The sequence below is a fragment of the Cervus canadensis genome, chromosome 24 (assembly GCF_019320065.1).
Source record: "Cervus canadensis isolate Bull #8, Minnesota chromosome 24, ASM1932006v1, whole genome shotgun sequence".
NCBI lineage: Eukaryota > Metazoa > Chordata > Mammalia > Artiodactyla > Cervidae > Cervus > Cervus canadensis.
The window spans coordinates 40322711-40350133 of NC_057409.1; the positions used below are offsets into that span (position 1 = coordinate 40322711).

At 39.6% G+C, this 27423-nt stretch overlaps 1 protein-coding gene across 3 annotated transcripts in view; it reads right to left on the bottom strand.

The window, feature by feature from the left end:
- Positions 1–27423, bottom strand: part of PARD3B (par-3 family cell polarity regulator beta) — a 1123961-nt gene that overhangs the window by 111934 nt on the left and 984604 nt on the right. For all 3 annotated transcript variants that reach the window (XM_043445039.1, XM_043445040.1, XM_043445041.1), the window contains one exon: positions 9988–10120. In XM_043445039.1, coding sequence (XP_043300974.1) covers positions 9988–10120 — 133 coding nt within the window. The remainder of the gene's footprint in view (positions 1–9987; positions 10121–27423) is intronic.

Genomic DNA, 27423 nt, shown 5'->3' on the forward strand with positions numbered 1-27423 from the left:
TTTATAATACTAACATTACACCCTCTCTTCTTAGTTCATTTACTTGAACAAATGGAAAGTTTTCCTGTCAGCCTAGGTGAAGTCAGTGGTGTCAACTTTTGCACTTTCTCATAAACACTCTGAGAATTAGCACCATGATTTCAAGGCTTGGTATGAGACAGAGAAATTAATGAGAGTCATAGGAGGATTGTAAAGTCATAGACTCCAGTCTGTGTCATTACAATGTATTCAAAAGGGGTCATTCTTCCTGTGGAGAATGGCAGTTCCAATATTGCTGTTGTGATTGGGATCATTTTAGGATTTTCTTTGATTCAAGTGTTCTTCTTGTTTATTTCGCAGAAGAGCTTTCTCTGACTTTTCTTTTTCCCATCATAACACCAGACCAGTCACTACTTAACAAGAACCAAATGATGTTAAATTTCAGAATGACTCTGAGTCTAAAATTTTCTTAAGCTGAAGGAAAAAGATGGCTACCGCAGCGACCTGATTGGTTAATTACAGTTAGGAAGCTGTGCAAGGGGTGGTTCTGGGTTTTGGGATCTGAACACAAATATGGTTCATATGGAGTTTTCATTGTCATCAAACTTAAGTGATTCATGTGTTAAACATGCTAATTACGTGAATTTTCATATCTTCTCCTCCAAACAAATTCATTAAAAAAAATTTCAGTTCCCAAAGTTTATTTCAGAATTTTGAGCTCTGCTAAAATAAAATGTATTCAACTGATTTTAAACAGCTTTGAAAACAGTTTAGGAAATCTGGAATTCATAGGCGTTTCTGCTATGGTTTTTCCTATGTTACATAAAAATGGTCATTTCTCCCATTGCAGTAGAAGAAAAGAATGTGATTATTGTAGAAACTGGAATTCTGGGTTTTTAACCATGATCCAACACAAACGGCTGTGGTTTGGGGGAACTTAACCTATTCTAAACTCAACATCCTGAGCTGGAATTAATTGCTCATTAGAAGCAGAAAGAGTTCTTTTTTCACTCTAATGTAACTAAAGCACAGACTTTTTTTTTGACATATTATGGAAAAATAATGTGGTTCTGAACTTTCTTTTTCTGATTTTTGGTATTTAGGTTTGGGTTTGAGCCAGAGATAGCCTAACTTATTTGATTATAGCATAAAAAGAATGATTTTATTTTGACTTTTAGAGAGAAGTGATGAAATGATACCAACATTTGGTTTGGGTTCAGTTCTGTTGGGTTAAAAACAAATTACGAGTGATAATTAAAGATAATTTCAGCAGAGATTCTCTTTCTTTCTAACATCTCTTGCAGAAAAAACATCTCAACAGCTGTCACACTGGCCTTCCTTTCTTCGGTTCCACAGGGAGTCGGCACAGATTGGAGTATCAGCTTTGCTACTGATCATGTGACTATGCACAAAGTCTCAGAACATTAGTTTCCTCATCTGTAAAATAGAATTAAAGACACCTACCACATGGAGTTGTCTGGAATAATTAATATAAGGTATTTGCTTATAGAATCAGTGTTGATGCCATTGTTATTACTGAGCTGGCTGTAGTAACATTTATTGAGTAAATAATTTACATATATTCTCTTTGTATTCTTCTCTCCCCATTTTAAATCCTTAACTAGATCCAAGTATTTCTTTTTCTCTTTTTAAACTTTTTATTTTTTCATTGAAGTTATAGCTGCTTTATAATGTTTCAGCAAAGCAATTCAGTTCTACATATACATATGTGTATTCTCTTTCAGATTCTCCTCCATTATAGGTTATTACAAGATACTGAATACAGTTCCCTCTGCTATACAATAGGTCCTTTTTGTTTATCTATTTTATATATAATAGTGTATATCTTTTAACCTCAAATTTCAAATTTATCCCTTCCTGGCTTTCCCCTTTGGTAACTGTTAAGTTGTTTTTTTTTTTTTTTTTTTCTTTCACGTGTCAAAGTGTTTCTTTGCTTCAGGATTTTTGCAGAGTTGAAAACAGAAGCTTCTAACATTCTTTTCGTTTTTGGTCTTTGATTTTAGCGCAAGCTCATTAAAGAGATTAGGTGTGCCCCTGGGGTCAGGGATGAAAGGAACACACTTTGGAAGGAAAAGTTTGTGTGGGGTAGACAGGGAAATAGATATTGACCTCCTGACCCATGGACTTTGCCAAAAGTGCCTTATAACCGGTCCTGACAGTTACCACCTGAAAGGGCTGTGGGCACCTCAGAGGTAACCAGCGTGAGCATGACTGGAAGAGCTTCCAAATGCTCTGTGTGCTGTACAATGTCCCAGAACTGGAAGGACCAAAGACGTTCAACTCCAACAACGACTTCGAACAGCTGTCTGGCTAATAGGACATATTAGTTCTGAACACCTCAGGACATGCACCACTGAAAAATTCCTCACCTTTCCTGAACACTTTACTGCATGCCAGATGCCAATCTAAGTGCTTTACATGTAATAATAGTTCATTCACGGTCACAATACTTATATGAGATACTACTATTATCTGAATTTTAAAGAAGACTGAGAGGTTAAATAAATGGGCCAAATTGAGCCAGTTAGCAAGTGGTGTAGCCTGAATATGAACGCAAGGTCCATGCTCTAAAATGCTTCCCATACCTGCTGTGTGTTGGGTCTGACATTCAGGACCTCTATCTGTGGGCTTAGGAAGACTGGATGAGAAAACACTGTTTGGAGTAGCATCTTCAGGGGAGACTTCAGACAGTGCTGGCTGAGGAGTCATGGTCTGTGTAAGTTGTGGCAACTGGCCTTGGGCCACTGGGGGAAGACTCAGAAACAAAAGACTTCTTTTGAGGCAGCTGAGGGCCAGGCTGCTGGAGAAATCAGTGCCGCCCCTCGGATCAGGAAAGCAGTTTGACTGGGAGATGCAGGGTAACGTGGGCTCTGTACATAGAAGAGAGGTGCTGGAGGAGCTTCAGGCCATGATGGAGCAGCGAAAAGGTGTGGAGAAAATGCCTCAACAGCCAAGGTGCTCTCGCCCCTCGGTTTCACCAAGGGACTGTTTCTAAGGATGGATTCTGTTGACCTCTCTCCTGTTCCCTTCTAGACTTCCCCTATGCTGCCTAATTTTTACCTAATTAGGGTTAAATCAAATACCTGCTTTAGAAAGAGAAGTCTTTCAGGGAGTGGGAAGAACCTTCACGGATCCGATTATTTGCCCCAACTCTACTCCCCCCAGCTCAGAGTGATGAAAATGAGCTACAGGAGAATAGGTACTTTAATGGAGGACCATGAAGAGAGGTAACCTTGGACTCCTGAGCACTCTGGAGGGCAGCACGGACTTAAGTGTAGTATGATAATGAGGTAGGAGGGATTATGGGTCAGGAAACCTGGGGAGACATCCTTGAAGACTGATAGATGGGGAGGGGCTATAGAACATCTCCAAAGTGTGTCCAGAAAAGAAGGAAGAAGGAAACTTCCTTCTTTGGCCACTGGCTCAGATGGTTCGTCTGCTCCCACTTCTGGGTTCATGGTCTGTCATTGCTGTTTAGTCACTAAGTCGTGTCTGGCTCTTTTGCAGCCCCTGGTCTGTAGCCCATGAGGCTCCTCTGTCCATGGGGTTTCCTCGGGAAGAATTCTGGAGTGGGTTGCCATTTTCTCCTCGAGGGGATTTTCCTGACCCAGGGATTGAACCCCAGTCTCCTGCATTGGCAGGCTGATTCTTTACCACTGAACCAGCAGGGAAGCCTGCTCTGTGACTAGTACAAAGTTATTGGATTTTAGTGTACTTTTTGTAGGCTAGTCCAGGGTCTTACAACCAGTAACTTTTTTTCCTATGGGGAAAGTCATTCCCAGGTTCAAGCCACCAATTTCTTTTCTTTTTTTTTTTTTTAGATTTCTTTTTCAAGCCACCAATTTCTTACTGGTTTTCTGAAACATAGTTTATTTTTATGTTGGGGATTGCCTGTAAACATGTTGCCTTCTTTCAAAGTAGTACATATTTAAAAGCTAGAAATCCACTCACATAATCTTCCTCCATATGGCTAATATGTCATCATGGTCCTGTGAAAGCCACACTGAGACAGAGGAGGACTGATGCTACCAACCAAAAGAAAAAAAGAATCTTCAATTTATTTTGTTGTCTTCTTTCCTAGAAATTTCACTACTTCCTGAAATCTAGATGAGTGAGTCCCAATCTTTCAGGTGGCATTTGAAGTTTTACCAGTGTCACATTCCATCAAAACTCAAGCCTTTCCAAAATTCCCCCTAATGTCTAGACAGTATCTGCCTTGGTACTTCTTAAACTCCTCAGTTCAGCTGTTTTAGAAAATCAGGGGAAACACTCAACTGTTGATGGAGGGACACGTTGGAAAGGATGTGTTTATGGAGTACAAGAGGGTCTCATCAACTGAGAAGGTGTTGGTTAACGCTGGTAGGAGCCAAACTACAACCGTTGTGGATACATACATTTGATGGTTCTAATTCATTACCTCATTCCATCTTGTGAAGCTTTTCAGAATAGCATATGTACTTGTCACAAAACAACAATCCATGTGGCTACAGATAGAGCAATTCTTACCCAGGGAAAATGAGTTACTTTTTATCCTTTCAAAGCATTCTATTGCCTCTCTCTAAGGCAAATTCCTTTCGCTTTTCACTTTCACGCATTGGAGAAGGAAATGGCAACCCACTCCAGTGTTCTTGCCTGTAGAATCCCAGGGACGGCGGAGCCCAGTGGGCTGCCGTCTATGGGGTCGCACAGAGTCAGACACGATTGAAGTGACTTAGCAGCAGCAGCAGCAAGGCAAATTCCTAGGTCTTGGGTGAATCAAAATGTCACTTGCTTATCTGAACAAACAGCCAGTGGTCTGTTTATTATTCATGAATAACTCAGTGAAGCCAGCTGCGTTCTTGGGGTAGCTCAAAGATACTGAACCAGTAGACAAAAAGAAATCTTCCATTTATCTAGCCAACAATGGCAGTGACTTTAAAAATGATAACAGAATCATCTTTTCTAATGATAAACTTGAAAATAAGTGAAGGGAAAAGTCTTTATCTCTTTTTTCTTGATAATCTAAGAAGATGAAGTTTATATTGTTATAAAAACTAGGGATTATAGTAGACAACTCCTAATTGTGCCTGATGTCCATTTCTCCCTTGTGACAGCAGCTTGATTTTCTTTTGGGGACTACTTCTTTACTTATACTCATTCATTGAATTTATGTAGGATTGTTTCTACTTTCTGGTTCCAGGAGTGACCTTGTGATGTAATTCTGACCAGTAAGAATACTACATCTTTCTGGCCATGGGAGCTCAGGAGTAGACATGTGACCCAGGCTGAGTCAACAAGTCATTGAGGACTGTACTGAACATCAGTTCTAGGACTTTCTGGATATACTGGGGATGAGACAACCTCTTTCTATAGAGTTGCTGGGTTGAGGCTGCTGATGGCTATCTTATCACCATATAGGGGAGTCCCTTGACAATGGTCCCGAAAGAGCGAAGCACAAAAGTTATTCTCCTAATAATGAGCTCCTAATGGCCTGCAGGAAGGAGTAGGACCAGCTTTGCCTGAAGTCAGATACCCTTTTGACCTTAAAGTTATGTAAGCCTACAAAGTTTCTGTTTTTGCTTAGGCCAGTTTGAATTAGGTTTCTCTTGCAACTTAACAGCCACTGACTAATCCATAATTGTTTTTTAATGTCCCTAATTTTTAATAGATGCCCTCCAGGAGAAAGAGAAGGACAAATATGAACAAGTCTCAGTTCTGGTATTGGACCGCTAGACAGCGGGAGCTCATCTCTCTTATCCCTTATGTTTAGAACATGACCTTCTGATGGGTTTTGTACTTGCGTGGCTATAACACATTCCATCTTAAATCTGCTCCTAAGACAGCTAGCACGATCTTAGCATCTTGACCTCCCTTGCCTCTGACTACAGGATTCACCAGATAGGTCCCTCACTGTTAAGACGGCTGCCAAGTATGTTCCTTTGAGTTGGTTTCTAAATCATCTTCATATTAGAAGAAACAAATCTTTCAGAATGTTTTTATTTCTTCACCCAACCATCTCTGTTCCAACCATGACCTACATGAATAGTGCTATGTCTTTGACCATGGAAACCAGCCTACCTCCCTCCCACCCTTTTATAGGTAAATATTCTTCCAATTTAGCCAAAGAATTAAAAAGAGGAAAGGGATATAATATATGCCATGTAACTCTTGAAAGAAGATAGTAATAATGGTACTAAAATTTTTAGGAAACTCTAGAACCATCCCATTTCTAAAGTTACTTACAGGATATTCACGTTGCTGTTAAATTAGCAGATAATCTTTATCTGCTAATAATAATTTTTAGAAGCCCAAACACAATAAACCATAGCCTGTGGCCAGATGACTGTGACAGTCTTTACAAGTTGTACAGAAGATAAAATGCCAGCAGATATCAGGTATTATGTTATTATGTTTTCTTTTGGCAGATGCGAACACTTCTCAGCGAGCCTATCTGGTTCACTTAATTGGGGCCTATAAAAACTCGCCAGGCATCTCACTCACAGCCATTGAATTTCCCTCTACTTGTTCTTTACAGCTTTTCAGAGCCTAGATGGGAACACAGATACAAAACAGACTTGCTGAAAAGATTTTTTAAGGTCTCATGTCCATATTTACAAACCTTGCAATCTGTGTGTATTCATTTATTTTAACACAAATGAAGTGAATAAATCAGGAGCTCCTTTGGGAAAAAGAAAAACCTGTGTGTTTGAGGAGAAAGGAACAAAATACAGGACTGAGGCAACTTCCAAATGCTCTCTACCACTTTCCCAGCACCCCTCACACATACCCTGCTTTCAACAGAATTAACTGCTTTCTCTGCACTCATTTAGACGATAGTATCACTCTACACAAGAGCATTTCTCACGTAGATTAATGTCCCTTTTCTTGGTTTTGGCTTAGATGTCTGTATTCCTGGCTAGACTGTGAGTTCCTCCAACATAGAGACAATACACTTTTGTTTACCAGTACCGGGCCTACACTAAGACTGAGAAAATGTTGGTTAAAATTGAATAGGAGACATAGAAAAAGGAAAAGGAAAAGAGAGAGATGTGAGAGCAAGGGAGAACCCAAGAGAGCAGTAAGAGAAATCCTTGGCTCTGGGCCACTGAACAGGTGTAACATTGGTAGAAAACTACCCACAAGATGGCTGGGAAGTCCAGAAAGTCAGAGGAGGGACCAGAGCAAGAAGTGTAGTCCCACTGATACAAATACATTTTAAAAATATCAAGGAGCAGCCTTTCTTAAAAGTGTGCTCCAAAATTTCTCAAGGATTTTCTTTCAAGTTTCTAATAAACAACCCACACAATTCCGAACATTTCTTGTTCCAGAAATGGACAGTTATATCATGACACCTGGTGAAAAGTGATTGCAAACTGCAACCTAATTTCAGAGATGTGAAAAAAAATAAAACCACCAAAAATATGAATAGAACCTAATAATGTCTTTTCAGTGATTCATAGATCCTAATACTCTTTCCATGACTGTTTTAATCATTTTGGTTTTGAAAACTTTCGTAAGCATTCTTTTGTTCTTTTTGGCCTATCTTAAAAGTAGTTATTAGGTAACTTATTCTTCTAACTTTTTTCTCAATAGATCCAAAGTTCCCCAGTATAGTGTGACTCTTGGGAGTTTCTCTCAGACCTCTCAATCTGAGGTATTGGGAGCTAGAGGAATTCTGAGTCCATGAAAGTATTTTTTGATGATGCTTGTCCATGTAATGATTTTGTTAGAGAAGTTGAACTACTTTAGTATTTATTGAAGAAACTGGAATCAATGTCCTGTTTTTAAAGACCTGTGGGTCAGAAAGCCTGATGGAGAAGCACCTAGGAGCCCTCTTTTGGGCTCCATCCCTCCTCTTCATAGACTGTTTTTCAGTTTTTAACAGGCACCCTTGGTGATGCTGAAGACCAGCCAATCTAGAAACCACAGTCTCATAAAAGCTGTCTTGTTGGGTCTGGCTGACTGGCGGAAATGAAAGACTAAATTTCTAAACATGCTTTCCTGGATCTCTCAAAAAGTAGCAAGATAGTGGTGTGATTTCTCAGGTCCACGTTGGACAATAGATAATAGTGTTTGTCCTTGGCTTGTGGAAAGGACAGGAAAGGATGCTGATATTCTAATCCCTGGTTTGGAATATCACAGCCAACCACAAAGGGCCACTCAGCTTTTATGACAGTGCATTTCCCAAGCATCCTTTTGGGAAGCCGTAGTCCCCAATTGCTTGGGAAATGTAAAATCAGTCACTTCTGGCAAAGCTCAACACACCTGAGCATGGGAAACACAAATTAGAGCAATACTGTCCCACTCACTAGATTGTTCATCTGGTTATGCATTTGCCTGGCACAAAACAGTATCAAATAGGGAGGACCTGAGTGCACAGTCATCCAACTCAGGTTTGGTAAATCAGAGGAAACTTTAAGTCTCATGACTGTTAACAGTTTTTATCCTTTCAACTTGATGTAAGGAGACCATATAAAATAAGGTTCAAACAACCAGGACTGCTTTATCTATTGTGAAATTATTTATGTTATTTTGCTCATAGGAATTCATACTGGTTTTGAGAAGAAAGACTTCTCAATGCATTGGACATGGAGTTCTGCTTTGGTTCTGGTGGAAACAACTTCCCTTTATCATCTGTTTGATTGAGACAGGACAGTCTTATGTATACAATCTTCCATCAAAGTCAATAAGTCAGTCTTGAATAAGGCTGAAATGAAGTGAATTGTTACAGATTGTTATTCTATGAAAATCTTTTGCTTCTGTTACTGAGAGTCTAAAGGACTAGTTGCCCTATCACAGTCAATGCTATTCTGCTTAATCCTAACATTGGTAATAAAACCAATAAATAGTTGTTTCTTCTGATCTGTAGTCACAGGATGCTTATCTCTGGAAAAGGCTGAAGCCATTTGCTTGGCGATCGCTAGTCTATACCATGTACTTCTGATAAGTGTCTTTAAATTCTGCGATACAAAGTAGAATCTATTGGGCTAAGAGCTGTCAGTTGCTGTGCACAACAGTGATAGATGCTGAAACTGACTTTTGGACCCCTGTGTAAAAGCACTAGGTTTCATGCATGAGAAACCACTATCCAAGTTAAAACTAGAGAGAATCAGCTCAGTGGTTGGACTCTACTCTCCCAACCCTGACCTCATGGACACAAATGTGGGTGTGAAAATCAAGGAAGGAAACTTTCCTTTAAAAGATCAGTCCTTCAAAAGAGATGGTGTGGTCACCAGGGATAAGACGGTTCCTTATGTGGTTCTCAAAACAGCACTAAAAACTGTAGGAAAAGGCAGTAATCATCAAAGAGGATGACAGAGAGCTTGCCTTCTTGAAAAAGACAACAGAATGAATTAGGCTATTTTGAAAAAAAACCCAGAAAAATGTTTCTTTAGAGGTCACGATATTCTTTTGTCTTTATGAATGTGGAATGATTTGATAGAGAACCCTCTAATAAAAAACTGCCCTTGTCTCAGAATAAAATGATCTTAGTGTACTGGTAAGATTAGCAAAATGTAAAGTGTCCAGATGCAATATACTAACACTTGATATCTTTGAATGGATATCTTTCAGACCTTTCCGAAATTTATTTCTAATAATTGTTTTCAAAAGAAGAGATTGTTTATGGCGCATGGTCTGTTAATGCTTGACCAGATGTCTGAGACTCAAGAGATGGAGGGTAAGGATTAAGGCTCAGTAGATAATGACCAAGATTCCTTGCCCTTTTTAAAATAGCTAACATCTGCTCCATCCAAACAAGCAGGCATACAAGTCCAAGAGGGAGTAAATATGAAAGCAATTAAAGTGAACTACTGTGCATTAGTGTGGTTTGATTTATAGAAACAACTTCTGTAGGAGAAAATGGGCTGTGGTTTAGGTAATGTTTATATCCATGAAACCCAAGTAACCTAAATATACATTGATATGTATAGGACATTCCTAGCCATGTTCTTCTGCTCTTAACTATGTCAGTAAAGATGAGTGCAATGAATTCAGGCATAGACTTACCCAGTGAAGGTCATAGTCAGGTCTTGCTCTTCCTTCGTCATCCTCATATAAAGCGAAACCTTCTCTCCGAGCCTGATAATACTCTTTTCGCAACTTCTGGATGCGGTCAGCACTTCCGCTCACGGACCGGCCACTGCAGGACATAATCAGACAAGCAGTCACATGGTGAACAACATCCTAGAAACTTGCTTCTTGATATTTTTTATTTTGTTAAAGCATCTGACTTTCAAATTTGGAAGATTCAGTAATATCGTACAAATATGCTAGTAAAACTGTGAAATTCCTGGTAACAAAAATAAATAAAAACTACTCTTTATGTGCATATGTTTAGATCTAACTTGGGATTAATAAGTGCCTTTTGAGTGAGAACTTAAGGTCCTGACCTACAGCAATTAAAAGAGCCATCACTTTTTTCTTAAAATTGTATGTACAGAGTTTGGTTAATTTTTTATGTAGTATCTCCTTTTCTTACCTAAGTGTTGCCTATTTGAGACCAGTTGTTTGACCTGAAGCTTGAATGTGATGCATAGTGGCATGGCATGTTCAGTTCAATGACGTTCGTGAATTTTTGGAGTGGGGCTGGGGTACATATCTTATATGGGTATAGGCAGGACATAGAGAAAGGAAAGAAAGTAGAAGTCTTGCCAAGAAGTAAAAAGAAAAGTAGAAAGCTGGTCATAGTAGAATATGCCATGTTGGTTACGTGTCCAAGGTTTTCCTCTCTTCTTAGCTACTTCTTCCTGTCAGGAATTACAGCTTTTCCAGTAACTTATCCATTCAGCCCCACACTGGTCAGCCAGTGGCTCCCTTTTAGCTTAGATCTGTCACCATCATTTCAACAGAATCAACATTATGTGATACAATCAGGGAGAGGAAGCAAGAGGAAGATGCTAGGAAGATATCTACAGCTGATCAACTTCTCTGATTGATCTGAGGCATAACTGAGTGCCCTACTGTGCCAGAACTTATGTTAAGACCTGGAGATCTTAAACACTTTCACAGAACTTTTTCACAAAAAACACACAGTCTGGGAGTTAGGGAACTGAAAGGGATATGGAAGACTACAATCTACTGTGACTGATGCTACAGGTCTGCACAGGGGTTGAGGGAACATGGATTGCTTAAACTTTAACAGGGTGAGGACAGAGCCATGGAAGGAGATCACAGAAGGCCCCAAAGAGGAGGTGACATCTTAGCTGAATCTTGAAAGATGCATAGGTGCTCAACAACTGAACAAGTGAGATGAGAAAATTCAAGGCAGAGGGAAGAACAATGCAAAGAACAGAAATGAGAAAGCATGTTGCTTTGGGGGGAATGCAAGGAAGTCAGTTTGGCAAGCAGTGGTCCTCAACTTCTTTTGTCTTGCCTCATAGACATAGTAGCTGACATGTGCTCCCTTCCCCCTCTCATTTGGGAAGCAGATTATAATAAAAGAGAGTTTGGGTCCTTTAGGGATATTTTGAATTTACTCTAATAAATGACAAAATAGATCATTTGCAAATGTTGGTATTTTAACTCAATTTGTAACAATTAACCATAATGATACCCATATTTCATGTGTATGTGAGAATCACGGCTCTAGTATACAAGGTGTAGGGGAGGGAGCTGGGAAGAGAGACAAATGGGACGGAGAAAGGTAGGGAGGAGCCCCACAGAAAAGACCTCTACACGCCAAAATGATCCCTAAGTATCACACTGAGTTTGAAGTTTAAATGAGACATCTAAAAGCAGTAGGAAGAAGTCATCTATTATTTTGTTAAAACATTTAAAAATTTCACTTGAACTATAAAAAGAAAATGGTGAGTAAACACCTTTTGGAAGGAAAACATTCTTCCCAAACTACTGATAGATTGTAAGGTAACTGAAAGCAGGACCACTTGTCTTGACATCCTCTGTACAAAATTAGCATGAGTTCTTGGCTTCCTACCTGCTCTGTGGACACCAAGTAATTGATGCCTTTGATCAAGAAAAAACAATTTCTTACAGATCATTTAGGTTAATTTTTCTTCAATATGTATTTTAAAACTTGCTTTAAATAGTTCTGACTTTGTTTTCTTACTATACTTTTCTTGAACAAAAGTATTTCTTGAGAACTTGATAAAGATAACAATAAGAAAAAAAGTGGAAGGTCTGATACTATCCTGAACAACAGAAGGCAGGAAAGACAGCAGAACTCAATTCTGAAGAGCACCCCTTGCTCTTAAGTACTCTGAGTTGCCTACGGGGCCTGCATCCACTGTGCAGGCTTCTGCCCATTTCGTGCATGCATGAGCCGCGCTCACCAGATGAGTTCAATCAACGTGGTGCAAACACAGCATACATAATCTATTAGTTTACCCAAAGAAACCGAAGCATTGAATTCAAGCAGAATGAAGTCATCAGTAATAAAAGAAAAAAAAAAGAAACTGATAAGGGGCTGTTTTAAAAATCCCCATAATTTTCCTACATTTGTGGGAAAAAATAATCACACTCAGACCGTAAACTATTCTTCCATATGCCTATAAATAAATAAATTTAAAAATATGGGTTTGATCAGATTTCAATTCTCAAATAGAAGGAATGGAGCAAGAATACAAAATCAGCTGTTTATGATTCAGAAAATCCCCTATGGCTGACAGGAACATGACTATTTACCCAGAGAAGAAATCTGGCCACAGAGAAAAACAGGAAAAAGTCTAGAAATTCATGGACCATCTAAGTGCAAAACATTCTCCCTTGTGTGAATATTTTAAAGAAGTTACAGGACACCATGCAAACCTTTCATGATAAGCAGGGACTACACTGCGACATTCATTTTCTTTCTCTGTCTAAGCCTCACTCTACTTTGAGTAACTATACCAGACTGTTTCCCAGGTAGTTGGTTTATATAATAAAATGAGGAATAGTAAATTCTGATTTTATCTTTAGCTCTTCTCTACAGATAATACACACAAGTGTACCATCAAATCAATAAAAATGATATACACAGCTATTGTACCCAAAGCAGTTAATTGATTCCATTTTGTGTTGAAAAGGTAGAAATCTGAGGAACATAAAAATGCCTTTGTCATAAGAGAACCAGTAATCCTGGTAATTATAATTTATGGGACATTGTATAGAAAATATATTGATACAGACTTTCACTTATTATCAATTCTGCTCAGAGCAGACATCATTAATCAATTATAGCATTCCTTCCCCATAATCCTAGACGTGGTCTTAGAATCTTTCTTAACCCAGAACTTCAGAAAGCTATTACCATCTATAGGAGCTGGCACTTGAGTTGAGTTATATAGTTGTGTTAACAGGTGCTGTAAATATTTCAAAATCACAGAAGAATAAAGATAACTTTTATGGTTCTGCTCCATAGACATGAGAAATCCGAGGCTCATGACTAATAGATATATCAGGTCTGACTTTAAAGAAGGATCTTCCCACCATTGCTTACTACCTTCCAGCCTGTGTCTCCTTTATCTAATTAGTATCTTAAAGACTGGGTCCTCTAACAACATATTGGACCAGAATGAAAGCTAAGCCTAGCTTTGAGGACTTGCTTTCTGAGGACTCCTGTTTTTCCTTCCTCTATTTACATGTTAACTTCTATTTTTCTGGCTTTATGGAACTCAGTAGTAGAGATTCTAAGAATTTTGTCTGATAGCTTCAGAAGTGACATCAGCCTATGATGTAACTCACCTACTCTTGCGACCATATAAAATCTGGCAAAGTATCAGTAATTCCATCTCCAGGTTGCTTGTTAGAAAATTTAGGCTTGCTGTATTATTTGTTCATTGGATAAGGTAGAGGTTAGTCAGTCATTCTTACCAAAAAAGTTCCTCTTATAGCGATATACATATGTAGGTGATCAATGCCACTCCTGCACTTTCAATGTGCTGAAATTTTATTTTAAATTAACTCAAGCAGTATAACAAAACAGATTTATATTGTAGTGATTTCTTGTAAATTATGCTGCCTATGTCTTTAAAAGCAGATGTATAGTAAAACAGGCTTTTCTTATAACACTTTAAAGCTGGACCGAGTTTTAAAGTTGTAATGAAATTCAGAAACCATGTCATTTTCTTCATCGTCACCTATAGTAATATATTCCCAAATGCAATACACATCACAGTAAGGCATTATCTGCTCCATTGGAATTTAACCTTATTCTTCCTAGTTCATAATTACCTCAATTGAAAGACATTTTAAAATGACTGTTCATTTGTGCATGCCATAGTCTCCCATTACTACAAAACACTAGAGAAAAGTAACATTTATTAAGCTCCTTAAATATAATATTTATGCTTTACACACTTCATCTCATTTTATCCCCAATCAAGTTTGTGAGGATGACATTGACATTTCACAGATGAGTACCCATACCCATATATCGCTCAGTCTTGTCTGACTCTTTGCGACCCCGTGGGCTGTAGCCCACCAGGCTCCTCCATCCATGGGATTCTCCAGGCAAGGATACTAGAGTGGGTTGCCATTTCTTCCTCCAGGGATCTTCCTGACCCAGGGATCGAACTCAGATCTCCCACATTGTAGGCAGACGCTTTAATCTCTGAGCCACCGGGGAAGCCCAGTACACTGAGGCTCAAATAAGTAGCGCAGTTGGTGAATGGTGGACCAGGGAATGTGTGACTCCAAAGCCAGTGTTATTTTGACCATACCTTGTTGCCTCATAAGAAAGGCATTAAAATGTAGCAGGCATATTGTAGCAGCCGTTCACAGGCATTTCAAGGCAGAGGGAAGTTCACAGAGCACATTTATAGCCATACCTTTTGATATTCTTTTATTTGCACAGATCTTTGCAATAAAAATAGAAATTAAAGCAGCTAAAGTAATAGAATACATGCAATGAAGTCTGTATTCATTAAAGAATGATGCTGGAGCAACTGCAGACGGAGATTTCTGGGTAATTAACATTACATTTCTAACAGGCTTATATGGGAAACTGATATAAAACTGAATGGGGTGCAAAAGAGACTCAACATATGACAAAGATCCCACATGAAAGAGAAAGAAACTCTGGATCAGGACCAGGGCTGCCGCTGGTAACATTCACCACCGGCTGAATGAGAGGAGGTCGAATGAGAGGGAGCTGGTCACTGCCAGTGAACCATTGTCTGGCTTGTGAATTCATCTGTTGAGACTGTTTGTGTATGTCTAAACAGGCATACAAGTAAATACAGCACCCTAACTATGATTAAAATATACACAGTTAATTACAAAGACCTGTGTCACCATAAGATAGCCTCAAGTCATGTAGCTCTTCATTGCCAAGGAGAGGTGTCTGCCTTTGGTCAGTAGGTACCAGTCTGGGGTCCAGATTCAGTGATGCAGTTAAGAACAGTCCCTATAGAATGTAACCTTAACAGGAATATTTCTACCTGGGTGAGCTAACCCTTACAAATTCACTGAATAAAACTGTTGGCATTAGAGGTATGCATGTTAACAATAATCAGTAGAATAGGGGTTGTTTTTAAGTTTGGGATTTGATTATTCTCTTTTTTTATGATGTTACTGTAAAAATGTTATTGTGATTGGAAAAGACCCTGATTCTGGGAAAGATTGAAGGTAGGATGAGAAGTGGGGCAATAGAAGATGAGATGGTTGGATGGATCATCGACTCAACGGACATGAGTCTGAGCAAACTTCGGGGGACAGTGAACGACACGGAAGCCTGGTATGCTGCTGTCCATGGGGTTGCAAAGAGTACAAGACTGAGTGACTGAACAACAATAAAATATTTAAATTAAGTAAGCATGGTGCTCATCTTTCTATATTCACAAAAGTGTGAAGTTTTAAAGGTTTTCCAAAAAGATTTTTTTCCTTTTGAAAGATACAGAGTGATGCCAATATGCTATTCTTTTCCTGTTTCCCCCCCCCCCCTAATGGGAAGGATTGTTTCTTTTATCCTTTTGCATTTAAAGACCTAAAGAATCAATATAGTCTAAAACCTCAAATATAGCAGTACCACAGTTCTGAGAAAAAAAGGCGTATTTTTTTTCAAAGTGGGAACAGAGCTCTCAAAATACCTGGGATTCTGTGGTAATCACACTCTTGATAACATGAATATAACAAAATCTAACTATCTATATGCAGTCTTCCCTTACTAATTATACTTCAAATCCCAGACTAGGTTCCGTAAAAGAATATTCAGCTGAAGGCAGTCATAGACACAACTGTAACAGATTTTCTGTTGGTGATAGAGATTTCTGTCAGATAAAAAATTTGAGAGATTCTTATAAATGTACTCAGGATCATTAATTCAAAAGCATTTTGAAGATTTATAGAAACTATAGCCCACTCTACAGATTTAACATTCCATAATGCAAATACATTTATATAGTGTGCCCATATGTGCTAAGTGAGTTTTAATAATAAATAATGGCATTTAATGGGGCTTAATTCTATAAAATTCTTTGAATGGTATTTTCACACTGGACAACTCTGAAAATTATCCAGTGTGACTATTCAGTGAAAATTATAATTATGTAAATTATCTTCTCCTTGTTCCTAATTTTGTACAAAGAATATCTGTTTTTTTCAAAGGTATATTGACAAATAAGATTTTTTGTGGTTTAGTCCAGTGAAATTTTGGAATATATAACTGACTAGCCATGAACACTTGGGAATTTTTCTAATTTCTTTCCCAATGCATCACCACTATGATAGTGACCCCCCTTTCCAATTATTTTTGATTAAAATAATTTCCCCAAATAATAAGACTATGACTTCCTTCATATGGACATTTAATATCTATCACATTTCAGGTATTTTGTTAATTAAAACAATTAGTTTGCTTACAATGACTCCCTATGAATTCCTATATTAAGACTATGAGTTTATAGAAAGAGTGAATACACTAACAGATGAAACAAATTTTTCACATTTAGAATCTCTCTTTATTTCTAGAACTACTATTGTCAATTATGTCTGACATTATACTTCTTAATAGTAGGTAAAGAAACAATGCTTATTAGATATCTTAAGAGATGATATAACATCACATGAAAAACTGGTGGCAGAAACTGTGGGGACAAAAGCTATATTCTATGCTAATACATTACTTTGAAAAGCATGTATTTGTATAAATTTCTAAGCGTTCAACAAAATTACTCTTTATGTCAGGCTACTGTGAGGACGCTAAAAAACTGGTCCAGAGAGGTTGATATGTAAGTTAGGGTCATAAGGACGAACCCCACAAAGCACGAGCATGTATTAGCTCAGCCTACAGTTCTGAATGTGGTTCTCCCGTCAGCCATCCCGAGCTGCCAGTGGCGTTTTGACCCAGACACCATAATCTGACAATGTGACTTGGCTTACCTGGGCTCCTGACTTTGCCATGGCAACCTGGGTCTGACCTTTTGCCTTTCTCCACATGTTTCCTGCTTTAAGCATCTGCTCCCTTTGAGATCCTTATCTTGGTATTTCCAGCCCTAGCTCAGTCAACTGACACTCTGACTTTTAGAGCTGGAGGATTTGTCCTGGAAATCTTAACCCTGGAATGGACTTTGACCTCAATGAATCAAATCTTAGAGGGAAAAAGAAGGTCCCCCTTCCCCTGACACTTTTGATTGCATAACGGCAAGCATTTCCACTCACACCAGGGCCGCCATTTACCACTGAAAAGTAATCTCATTGATGCATGAAGGGCAACTTTCTCCAATGTGATTGACTGCTGTGATGGAGATTCTCACCAGATCAATGTCATCTCTTCTGATAAAAAGGCTTTGCTCTACCTTTGCTCTTTATCACTTGAGACAATGCGAGGCCATTCCCTAATCAGAACATTCTGCTTCTCTGTCTCCATTTCCAGAGAAGGTGGAAATTTCTTAGGAGTGACACTGACAGTGTTATTCACAATTCAACAACACATGAGTTATTATTCATGACTTCAACTCACCATTATAAGCCTGTAACACATAATTGCATTATTCTGATACTGTGCACTGACCTCCTGGCTGTGTTCAAATTTCAGAAGCTAGTTTTGCCATTAGTCATAAAATATCCATTTGAGTTATTCATATTTTGAATAGTATTCTAATATATTTCCTCCAACGCAGTACAGTATTTTCGAGCCTTAAGTAATTTACACAAATATTGGGCACATTCAGAGTTTCATATAAGCATATGATACATACTGTCTCGACACATTGTGCCAATTTTATTAACAATGCAAAGTATGTGGGGGTCACCAAAAGAATTTATCAAGTGTTTCACATGGTAATTTTTGTTTCTTAGAGGAGGATTTTAAAATATAGTTGAAAAGTTCACACTGGCTGGCAGCAACATTAGCCCTTCATTTCTATTCTACATCTTTGCTAACCGAGCATACATAGACACAAAGAAAAATAGGTTTAGACCAATTTGAAACTGTGCACTCACTGTGTCTTCTGTTAAAGATGATAAACAAATCCTGTAATTCATGTTACGGCTGTTCTCACACGGCTGAAGTATAGCAACACTGCATCACAACCGCCTGAAAGTGATGCTTCAATATTTGAGCTTAGACGAACATGGGGGCTCGGGGGAAAAGAGCCATTTAAGTAGTGACAGTGTTCCCATTGGCCATTCCATGTAATGAGTGTAGGCCCCTGGACACGAGCTGAGTCAGTTTCCCTTGGCTGGGGCAGTTCCTAAGTGCCTCTCATAATATAGGCTTCACACTGTACTGAACGTGATCCCAGTGTTTCAAGCTATGAGTACTGGTACAACATGGCCACTGAAATGCAAACCAGCTACTTCAGCTAGTGCTCAAACAAGGGAATAGCCAGTTGATGCTGTTCTAAAAGAATGAAAAGAACGAGTGTTGTGTGGGTTTAGTGAGAGATCACTGGTAGGTCCTGCATGCTCACGTACACAGCCACGCAACTGTGTCCGACTCTTTGCGACCCCCTGGACTGCAGCCCACCAGGCTCCTCTGTCCATGGCATTTTTCAGGCAAGAATACTGGAGTGGGTTGCCATTTCCTCCTCTAAGGGATCTTCCCAACCCAGGGGTCGAATCCACATTTCCTGCATCTCCTGCATTGGCAGGAGGATTCTTAACCACTGAGCCACCTGGGTTATAGCATCCCCCTAAAGTATTTTTCAAGGTAAATTCTGACTGTACACAACTTTTGCCTCAGATGATGCTTCAGAAACTTAACCTTAAGACAAGATTCTACTTGGAACATTATAAGTTTTCTCAAAGAGTTTTATGGCTCAAAATAAAATGAGCAAAATAGGGACAAAAAGATAAATGGAAGAAACCTACAAAATTAATGTGTGCATGATATCATGCACACATTAATAATATCTTACACACACACACACACACACCTTCTCAAAGAAGTTCTCACCAACAACTGCAGGACTTGTGAGATAAAATTATTATCCTCTAGGCTTAAATCAAACACAGCTTGAATTTCAGAAATACATATCTGATATTTAGATGTGGATTAAACTTTCAGGGTCAATTCTGGGAAAAATAAGCTTGTGTGGGCTGCAGGCCATAAAACCTTGGGAATTTCCTAGGCCTCCGTGAAATTCCCTCTTCCTCAGAGGAAACATAGAAGCTCTGTCTTCTCCCAAGGGAGTAGGGAAGTCCATCAAAGACCACTGATTCCCAACAGCTGGACACCTAGGTCTTTCTTTTACACAACAAGGAAATAAGGTCGAATTGACTACACAACGTAAAGGAAAAAAGGAGACTCTAAAGGAGTTAGTGCATGGATGGTGGTTTTTTTTTTATTTAAAGGATTATATCTGTCAAGATAGACTATGGTATCCTGTACTAATCAAATATCAGTAGATTAGCAGGAAAAAAAAATCAGTAGATTAAAACAGTAAACTTTTCCTCCCATAAGACTTTTTTTTGCCTTCCAATGGAAAAGGAGGAGGTTGGGAAAATAACATGTGAGAAAGAGAAAAATATTCAGAAAAAAAAAAAAGGACATGTTTTTCAGTTGGAAGAAGCTAAAGATTTTGATTAGGAACTCAATACCAAATGTTTGTGGAGTCGAAGTGTTCTAAATACATAGGCTATGTAAACTAGTTCTTACCTCCATACCCATTGAAGGGAAGGGATATACAATAAACTGTCCAGACACCCAGAAGTGATGTATGGGCCAGATTTTTATTATCACACATATGATATTAAATCAAATTATCTCATAAACATAGAATTCTATATGCAGTGTTTCTGATGTGATTAGCATTATTCAGCCCAAGAACTTATTAAGAACATGCTTTGATACTACCTTAATTCCTTTTGTGTCTTCTACACATATGTGCACAAATGCTGAGCTCTCTTGCAATTTTAAATAGGGTTATAATAATGATCCAATCCAAACAGATTCTCAACTCCAAAGAGCCACGTAAAAAGTTAACATTTACTAGGTCCCAAAGCGTGTCAAATCCAAGACTACCCCACATCCCTCATTTCCCTGGGTGTAAAGTGAGCACTCATGACCCTGTGACCTCATGCTGACCTTCTGACATTGGGGATTTACAGAACAGAGACAGTTTAGAGTATCATCTCCTAGGGATTGTTTCCCTTGTTTTTAAAAGATGTTCAGACTTCTACAGATCTTTTCTAGGAGAATGGTGACTTTCTTTGTAGAACAGACCAGATAGTAATAAGCTGGTATCAAACTTAGATCACCAACTGCTTTTATAAAAGTTTTCCAATAACCTTCTGAATGTTTTCAGCTGTGTACATTTATTTATGCTTTTATTTATTTTTCGATATTGCCATGTCCCAGGCCCTGGTAATGTAAAGGTGATTAAGACCCAGAACTAACCCTCAGAGATTTCAGTCTTATGGAGGGAGATGGAAATACAAATAAATAATTGCTGGGCAATATAGCAATTATTATGAAGAAGTATCATGAAGCATAATGAAGTCCTGCAGTAGCTCAGAGGAGAGGGTGATTAACTATGCTTGCGGAGGCTAGGAAAGGCCTCAAGGAGAAAAGGAGAGCAAGCAGAGAGTACTGGGCATGAGTGGTGGCAACATAAAAGGGCAGATAGTTAGGCATGGCAGAAGTGTGGGAGTGGATGGGAGAATTCTGGGAAGTAAAGCTGGTAGGACTTGAATAGCTCCATGTGCCAATCTTGCAAAAAGGGAAGCTGATGTGGAATCCTGGACCGATTTCACATTGGGTAGAGCATCTCCAGGGTTATTCTTTATATCATGATAACTCTAAAAGACCCATGAGACTTCCCTGGTGGTCCAGTGGTTAAGAATCTGCCTTCCAATGCAGGGGAAGCAGGTTCGATCCCTGGTCGGGAAACTAGGATCTCACGTGTGGCAGAGCAATGGAGCCTGTGTCCTGCAAATATTGAGCCCATGTGCCTCAACTGGAGAGGCCGTGTGCCTCAAACTACAGAGCCCAAGTGGAGCCTATGAGCCACAGCTCGAGAGAGGCCCATGCATCACAAGGAAGATTGTGTGTGGTAACTAAGACTCAACACAGCCAATATAGAAGTCAATGAATAACTATCTTTTATGAAAAGACCCTTCTCTTCCCATAAATCATAAGCAATGAAATGAACCAGTTGACCTCTATGGGACCTTCCTGCACCATATTCAATGATCCCTTGGATATGTGTACAGTTCAAGCTAAATGGTTGACCCATCCATTGGCAAAAGTCACCTTCTATTTCTGTTTCCCCACCTGTTGAATACTGTACCTGTACTTTAGTTGGAGGCAATGGGACAGTGAGAACTACAGTTTGAAAACGGAATGTTTTCTATAACTAGAGCTCTTGGTTAACCAGTAACATTAACTGGTGCTGAAGCATGATGCATTTTAATAGAGTGATAAATTTCCCTTTAGGAACAGAGCATTTGCTGCCAAATCAGAGGGGAAAAAGTGAAAAAAATAAAGCAAATGAAACCAGCCCATTATGGGTTGACAATGACGTTTATTTTCACTGGCACTTTACGGAAAGTAGTCACAGAAGCTCAATGAATAAACAGCCACTGCTCCACTCAGGCGAGGTAACAGTGGTGCCCGAATACCTGCCCTGGAGCAATCTGTAGCTGTCTTCTTGATCTGAAAAGTGAATGAATTACGGGCTATCCAAGAAGAGGGAAAATTAGGCATGAGGCTGCTGCTGACAATTGAACTCTATAAATAATCCACAGTGAAAATGAATAAACAACATGCCTTCTTCCAGCTTTCAGTAGCCTCTCGACAGTATGACAGTTGCTGGTTTTTTCCATAAACATGATGTCAATTATGCCTTTTATTCATCATGGTGAAGTCATGTGTGGGGAAGAAGTAAGTATTTCATTTTTTGGCACTTCATATAAAAAGGCTTTTCCTTTTTATTTTTATCATACCAAGGCAAAGCAAGCTGTCTGATCTGTAATCTATATGTTACATAAACACATTTATTTCTTCCCTATTTCCAATAGCTTTATTAGCAACAGCATTTAAATTGGTTCTCAGTTATGCATAGAAATAGGAGGTTTGGAAGAGCATGGAAAATAAGACACTGGGGATGATTTTGAAAACTCTTATTTAAACCAACAACTTAAGTTTCCTTCCCAACAAGTATTTTCCCAGAGCTGTAAACAATCCCCCAATTAATTGACTTGATTCTTTTCTTTGCCCAGCCCCTTGTTTGGTCAAGGTACTAATGAGCAGAAAAAAGGCCAAAGCCAGGCAGGACTTAGAAAAACAGAGGCACTGCAAAGACTTAAATGGGGAAAACAGAAATTGGATGGTTGAGAGTTAACGACCCAGGAAACATTCCCCTAAAGGATTTACCAGGTATCTAGAGAGTTGTAACCTTTCAGATTAAAAAGTAACAGGTATTAGTTTTCTAAGTGGACAAACAAGAGCCAAACATTATGTGAACACAGTTATAGAATTAATGAGTACTCACATATCTAGCTCAAAGGAGCCTGTGGGTGACTGTGTTTCCTGCATTCTGCTATTTGTCATGAACTTTATTACTCTCCATTCCACTAACAGCTATTTTTTTTCTCCCTATTTGCAGACATATTAGGTACAGTCATTCAGATATTATCAGTTCATCATTTGCTAAAGAAACTTGCTCTTAGGAAAGAAAAGTGAGGAACACATTGAGTGGCATTGCATTATTTTGTGATCCCACATCAAGATGAAAAAAGGAAGCATCACATTGTTTTTGAGATATTCCCATTCTACAACAAAAATCATGTCTTACCCAAGTGTAAACAAGTCCACTAGCTAGAAGCTCATCCCTCACCGGAAGTTCTACGTAAAATTTAAGCCACAAGGCTCCAGTTGAATCAATATATTAGTTCTTTATGTACTACTTACTTCGACATTTCTTAAACTGAATGTTTACTATATATCTAAGAGAGTTTCTAAATTTATAACCTACGAAAAGAGGGAAACTATTTCCTCTTCTTCAAAGAAGCTTTTTCATACGGTGTCCAATCTATCTGGGGAATTGGAGGGAGAAAAAGGCGAGTGGGGAGACAGGAGGAGCCAAAGAAAAAGAGCTAATGGTCAAAATGCATCCTTATAATAAAATGAGCTTCTTAATGGATGCTCACTACAGGAATAACATTAATTCAGTATTAGGACGTTCAGTGGAAAAATATGAATGTAATTTATCTTTTTAACTGTCAGCTGCATTTCTAAAGCTCTGAAGCCTGTAGCTTCCAGGGGCCTTTTGTCTTTCTGCCATGGCAGGAGTATCTTGGACAGCTGGAAGAGCTTTCTAAGCTATCTTTCTCAAAATCCATTAGCTAATTCAAGGAACCTAATTAGAGCTGCCATTTTGATGGAGCGTACTGAATGCTCGGTACAAACTAGTAACACCATCAATGTTTATTAGAAATCACAAAACCCAAAGTGCTCCACTCCCTATGAATATTAATGAAAACACAGCAAAACAAAATATTTATTAAAACATATGCTTAATACCATCAAGATTTACAGACAGATATTGAAAGAGAGAGGGGGAGGCACATACTTGAATTTGACGGCATGTGCCCAGGAATACACAATAAACCCAGATTTACACTGAAGCAGCATGTAATCATTATTTTATGCTCCTCCCACTTGTCTCCCTTGGTTTTGCACCCTGGAATTCAGCAGCTCACAGCTGGCAAGACAGATGCAAGTCCAGAGAAGTCTGAAGAAGGGGGTGGGGAAATCTTTTTTTTTTTTTTAAGCAGATGCTGAGTGCCACAAATTCTTGTCAGTGGGGAAATAATTCTCGCTTCTCTATAAAATCAGCAGCATGATGACGTCAATACTTTCTACTCGCCTCTAAATGAGGGTGTCACCAAATGAGTCCAACTAAGTATTCTCCCATGTACCCACCCGGGAAGCGTTTCTGCCAGGGCACGGCCTCAAATCAAGTGGTGTCCAAGGCTGGAGGTAACCCTGCTGTTGTGCAGACTGGGCTTCTGCTGCTCGGCTACCGTGATAGACATACACACCCTTGCCGAGACCCAGAGGGCCCTGCTCCTCATTCTCTTCTCTTGGGAGAAATTTTAGGACCTTTGTGAATCATTACCAGCCAGGAGCTCTTCCTCTGCCCTCAAGCTGTTGCCTCCTGACTCTCTTGCCCCCCTTTCATCACACTCTAAAAAGGAATCACCTGTTGTCTCATTTCTTCATCTGCCGTCCTCTCTTTTGGCCAGATGATAATCTGGCTTGCACCCTCATTGCTGTTAAAACTGTCCTCTGGAGGCTCAGCAAACTCTGGCCTCTACAGCACTAGACACTAGACAGCAATTTCCTTGCAAATCTCTCCTTCTTGTTTCTCCCTACTTCCTCAATCTCATAGCTGGTTCCCTTTACTGCCCTTCCCTTGTCCTCTAAACACGAGCTTCCTTTAAGGTTCTCTGTTTCTTGTCCATGCTTTTCACTCCTGGGGATACTGTTCACTCCCAGGGCTCTAACACTTTTCCTTCATGGTCATCCATTTATTCATCCATCCATTCAACAAGTACCGGAGTGAGCAGATGGGGCAAGTCTTCGACACCCATCTCTGCCTCAGACAGCTCACAAGAGCTCCAAGGACCATGCTCATCCCTTGCTCTTCATCTGCACCTAAAATGTACCAACACCTTATTACTCCACTTGTTCAGAAACAATTTCCTCATCTCTTTCCTGAAATCTACTTTCTCTCCTATCTTCCTGGCTTTTTCACTGCTTTTCCATGTTCATCAAGACTTAACACAATGATTAGCATTCAGAGTATAGGCTCTGGAGCCAGACTGGTTGGGTTCAGACCCTGGTTCTACCATTCCCCTCCTCCCTACTTGGGGGAAGAACCTCTCTGTGAAATGGGGATGATGATAGACTTCAGAGGATTGTGCTGAGGATTAAATGAGCTACTGCATTGAAAGCAGTTAGAACCTATTCTAACTGGACTTCCCTGGCAGTCCAGTGGTTAAGACTCTGCTCTTCCAAGGCAGGGGACATGAGTTCCACCCCTGCTCATGGAACTAAGATCCCACATGCCACACAGTGTGGCCAAAAAGGAAAGAAAACACACACACACACACACACACACACACATTAAAGCAGTTAGAATAGTGCTTGGCACATAATAAGAATTCAATTTAGAAAGCTGCTCCTGCTGTTGTCAATCATATTTTATATTATTGTTGATGTCTTCTCTCCTACAGAGTCTACATCCCGTGGGTCCTAACCAATTGCCTCTAGCACTATTCCTTCCTACATTTCTTTCTTTCACAAGCCTAGTTCACACACCTACCGCTCAGACCGTGATAGCAGCTTCATAACTTGTCTCTCCACCCTGACTCCATTTGAATATGTTGCCAGATGGGCCTTCCTAAAGTACGGCTTGGCTCACGAAACTCTCCTGCTCTAAGGGCCTCTTGGCTCTCTTCCCTTTGCTACGCGTCTGTCTCACCTGCAGTCTAGTCTCCTGTGAAACTCTAACTGTTCCCGAAGACTATCCTCAGTACTCACCCACACCCCTCGTCCGCCTTTGTCCACACCAGCTCTTTACCTGTGATTCTTTCCCCTTCTATCTAAACAACATAATTAAGATGATATCCATCTTTACTTTTAAAATACCCACTGCCTTGTAATTATGGGCAGACTAATTCTCATGGGGTCTCGATTCCCCCAACTGGCCCCGGTTTCCCTCTGCACCCCTTCCTGACCATTCTCTGCTGTGCCTGGAAGCTTCTTTCTTACTCTGCCCTGTTCCTTGCACAGCCTAAGCTTGTCACAGCCCTGGGAATCTGTACCTGCTGTTCTTCCGGCCTGAAACTGTCCGCCTTGAGTGTTTCCAGGCATGTTCTCCCTTATCAGGGGGCCTTCTCTTGCCACCTCATCTTTAGACCCTTCAAGTCCCTCCCTTCCAGCCTGCCTGCTGTTTCCCCTGTAGCACTGATCATTCTGTGACCACATCTTCACTATGTCCTTGCTCACTCTTCTCTGTCTGCTGACCTCCACAAGAATACCAGATGCATGAGAGCTGGGACCTTCCAAGTCCTGTCTGCAGCTGTCTTTCCAGCCTGGGACACTAGCTAAAGGAATGATTCTCTACTTGTGAAATTCTTTAAGGTTCTTATATTTAGTCGGATATTTACTGAGCGCCTACTATTCACTGCAATGATTCTAGGCCTTGGGAATATAAGGGGGAGTACACGCGATTGTGTGACCTTATGCTCTAGTAGGTGGGTGAGACAATACACAAACGAGTGGAAAAGGATATCAAGCAATGGTAAGTGCCACCCAGACCCTAAAAATACAGTATGGTGATAAGAGAGTGACTGGGTGGCTACTTGACAGAGTAGTCAAGAAAGACCTTTGTCTTTTAAGCTAAAGTCTGCATTATAAGAAGGAACTATCCAGAAGCAGCTCTATGAAGAGCATTCTAGAAAGAGAAACCAGCTCAAAGGAGGGAATGAATGTGATGATTTGAAGGAAGTTAAAGTGATGAGCTAAAGAAAGTGTGGTTTGAGCTTAATGTCCAAGCAATAGAGGTAAGTAATAAGGTCACATAGGCAGGCAAGGCAGACCACAGATACTTTGCAGGGCCTGTTAAGATCTTTGGATTTTACCGTGAGTGAAATGGATTTTACCCTGAGACCATGTTAGAAGATGCTAAAGAGGGAAGAAACATGATCTAATTTAAACATTTAGAAGACAATTCCAGCTTTTTGGTAGAGGACAGAATAGAGATTGTTGCAGAAGTCCAAGTGAGGAAAGGTGGAGGTCTTCAGGGCATTATGATTGTTCATGTTTTTAGAGCTTAAATCTTTATTTAATCCCCAACCACAAGCAGCTAAGCAATGTGTGGGGCTTAATCATTCTAGGTATTTTGCAGAACCTGTTATATTGCCCTCATCTAGGATATGGTCAAACAAAATTTTACAGGAATTAAAAACAAGACAGTGATTTAAGAAAATGTACAATGACAAGTGGGAAGAAAAAGGGAGAACCATTGGTGCTATACGAGGGTGAGTAAGGGTCTG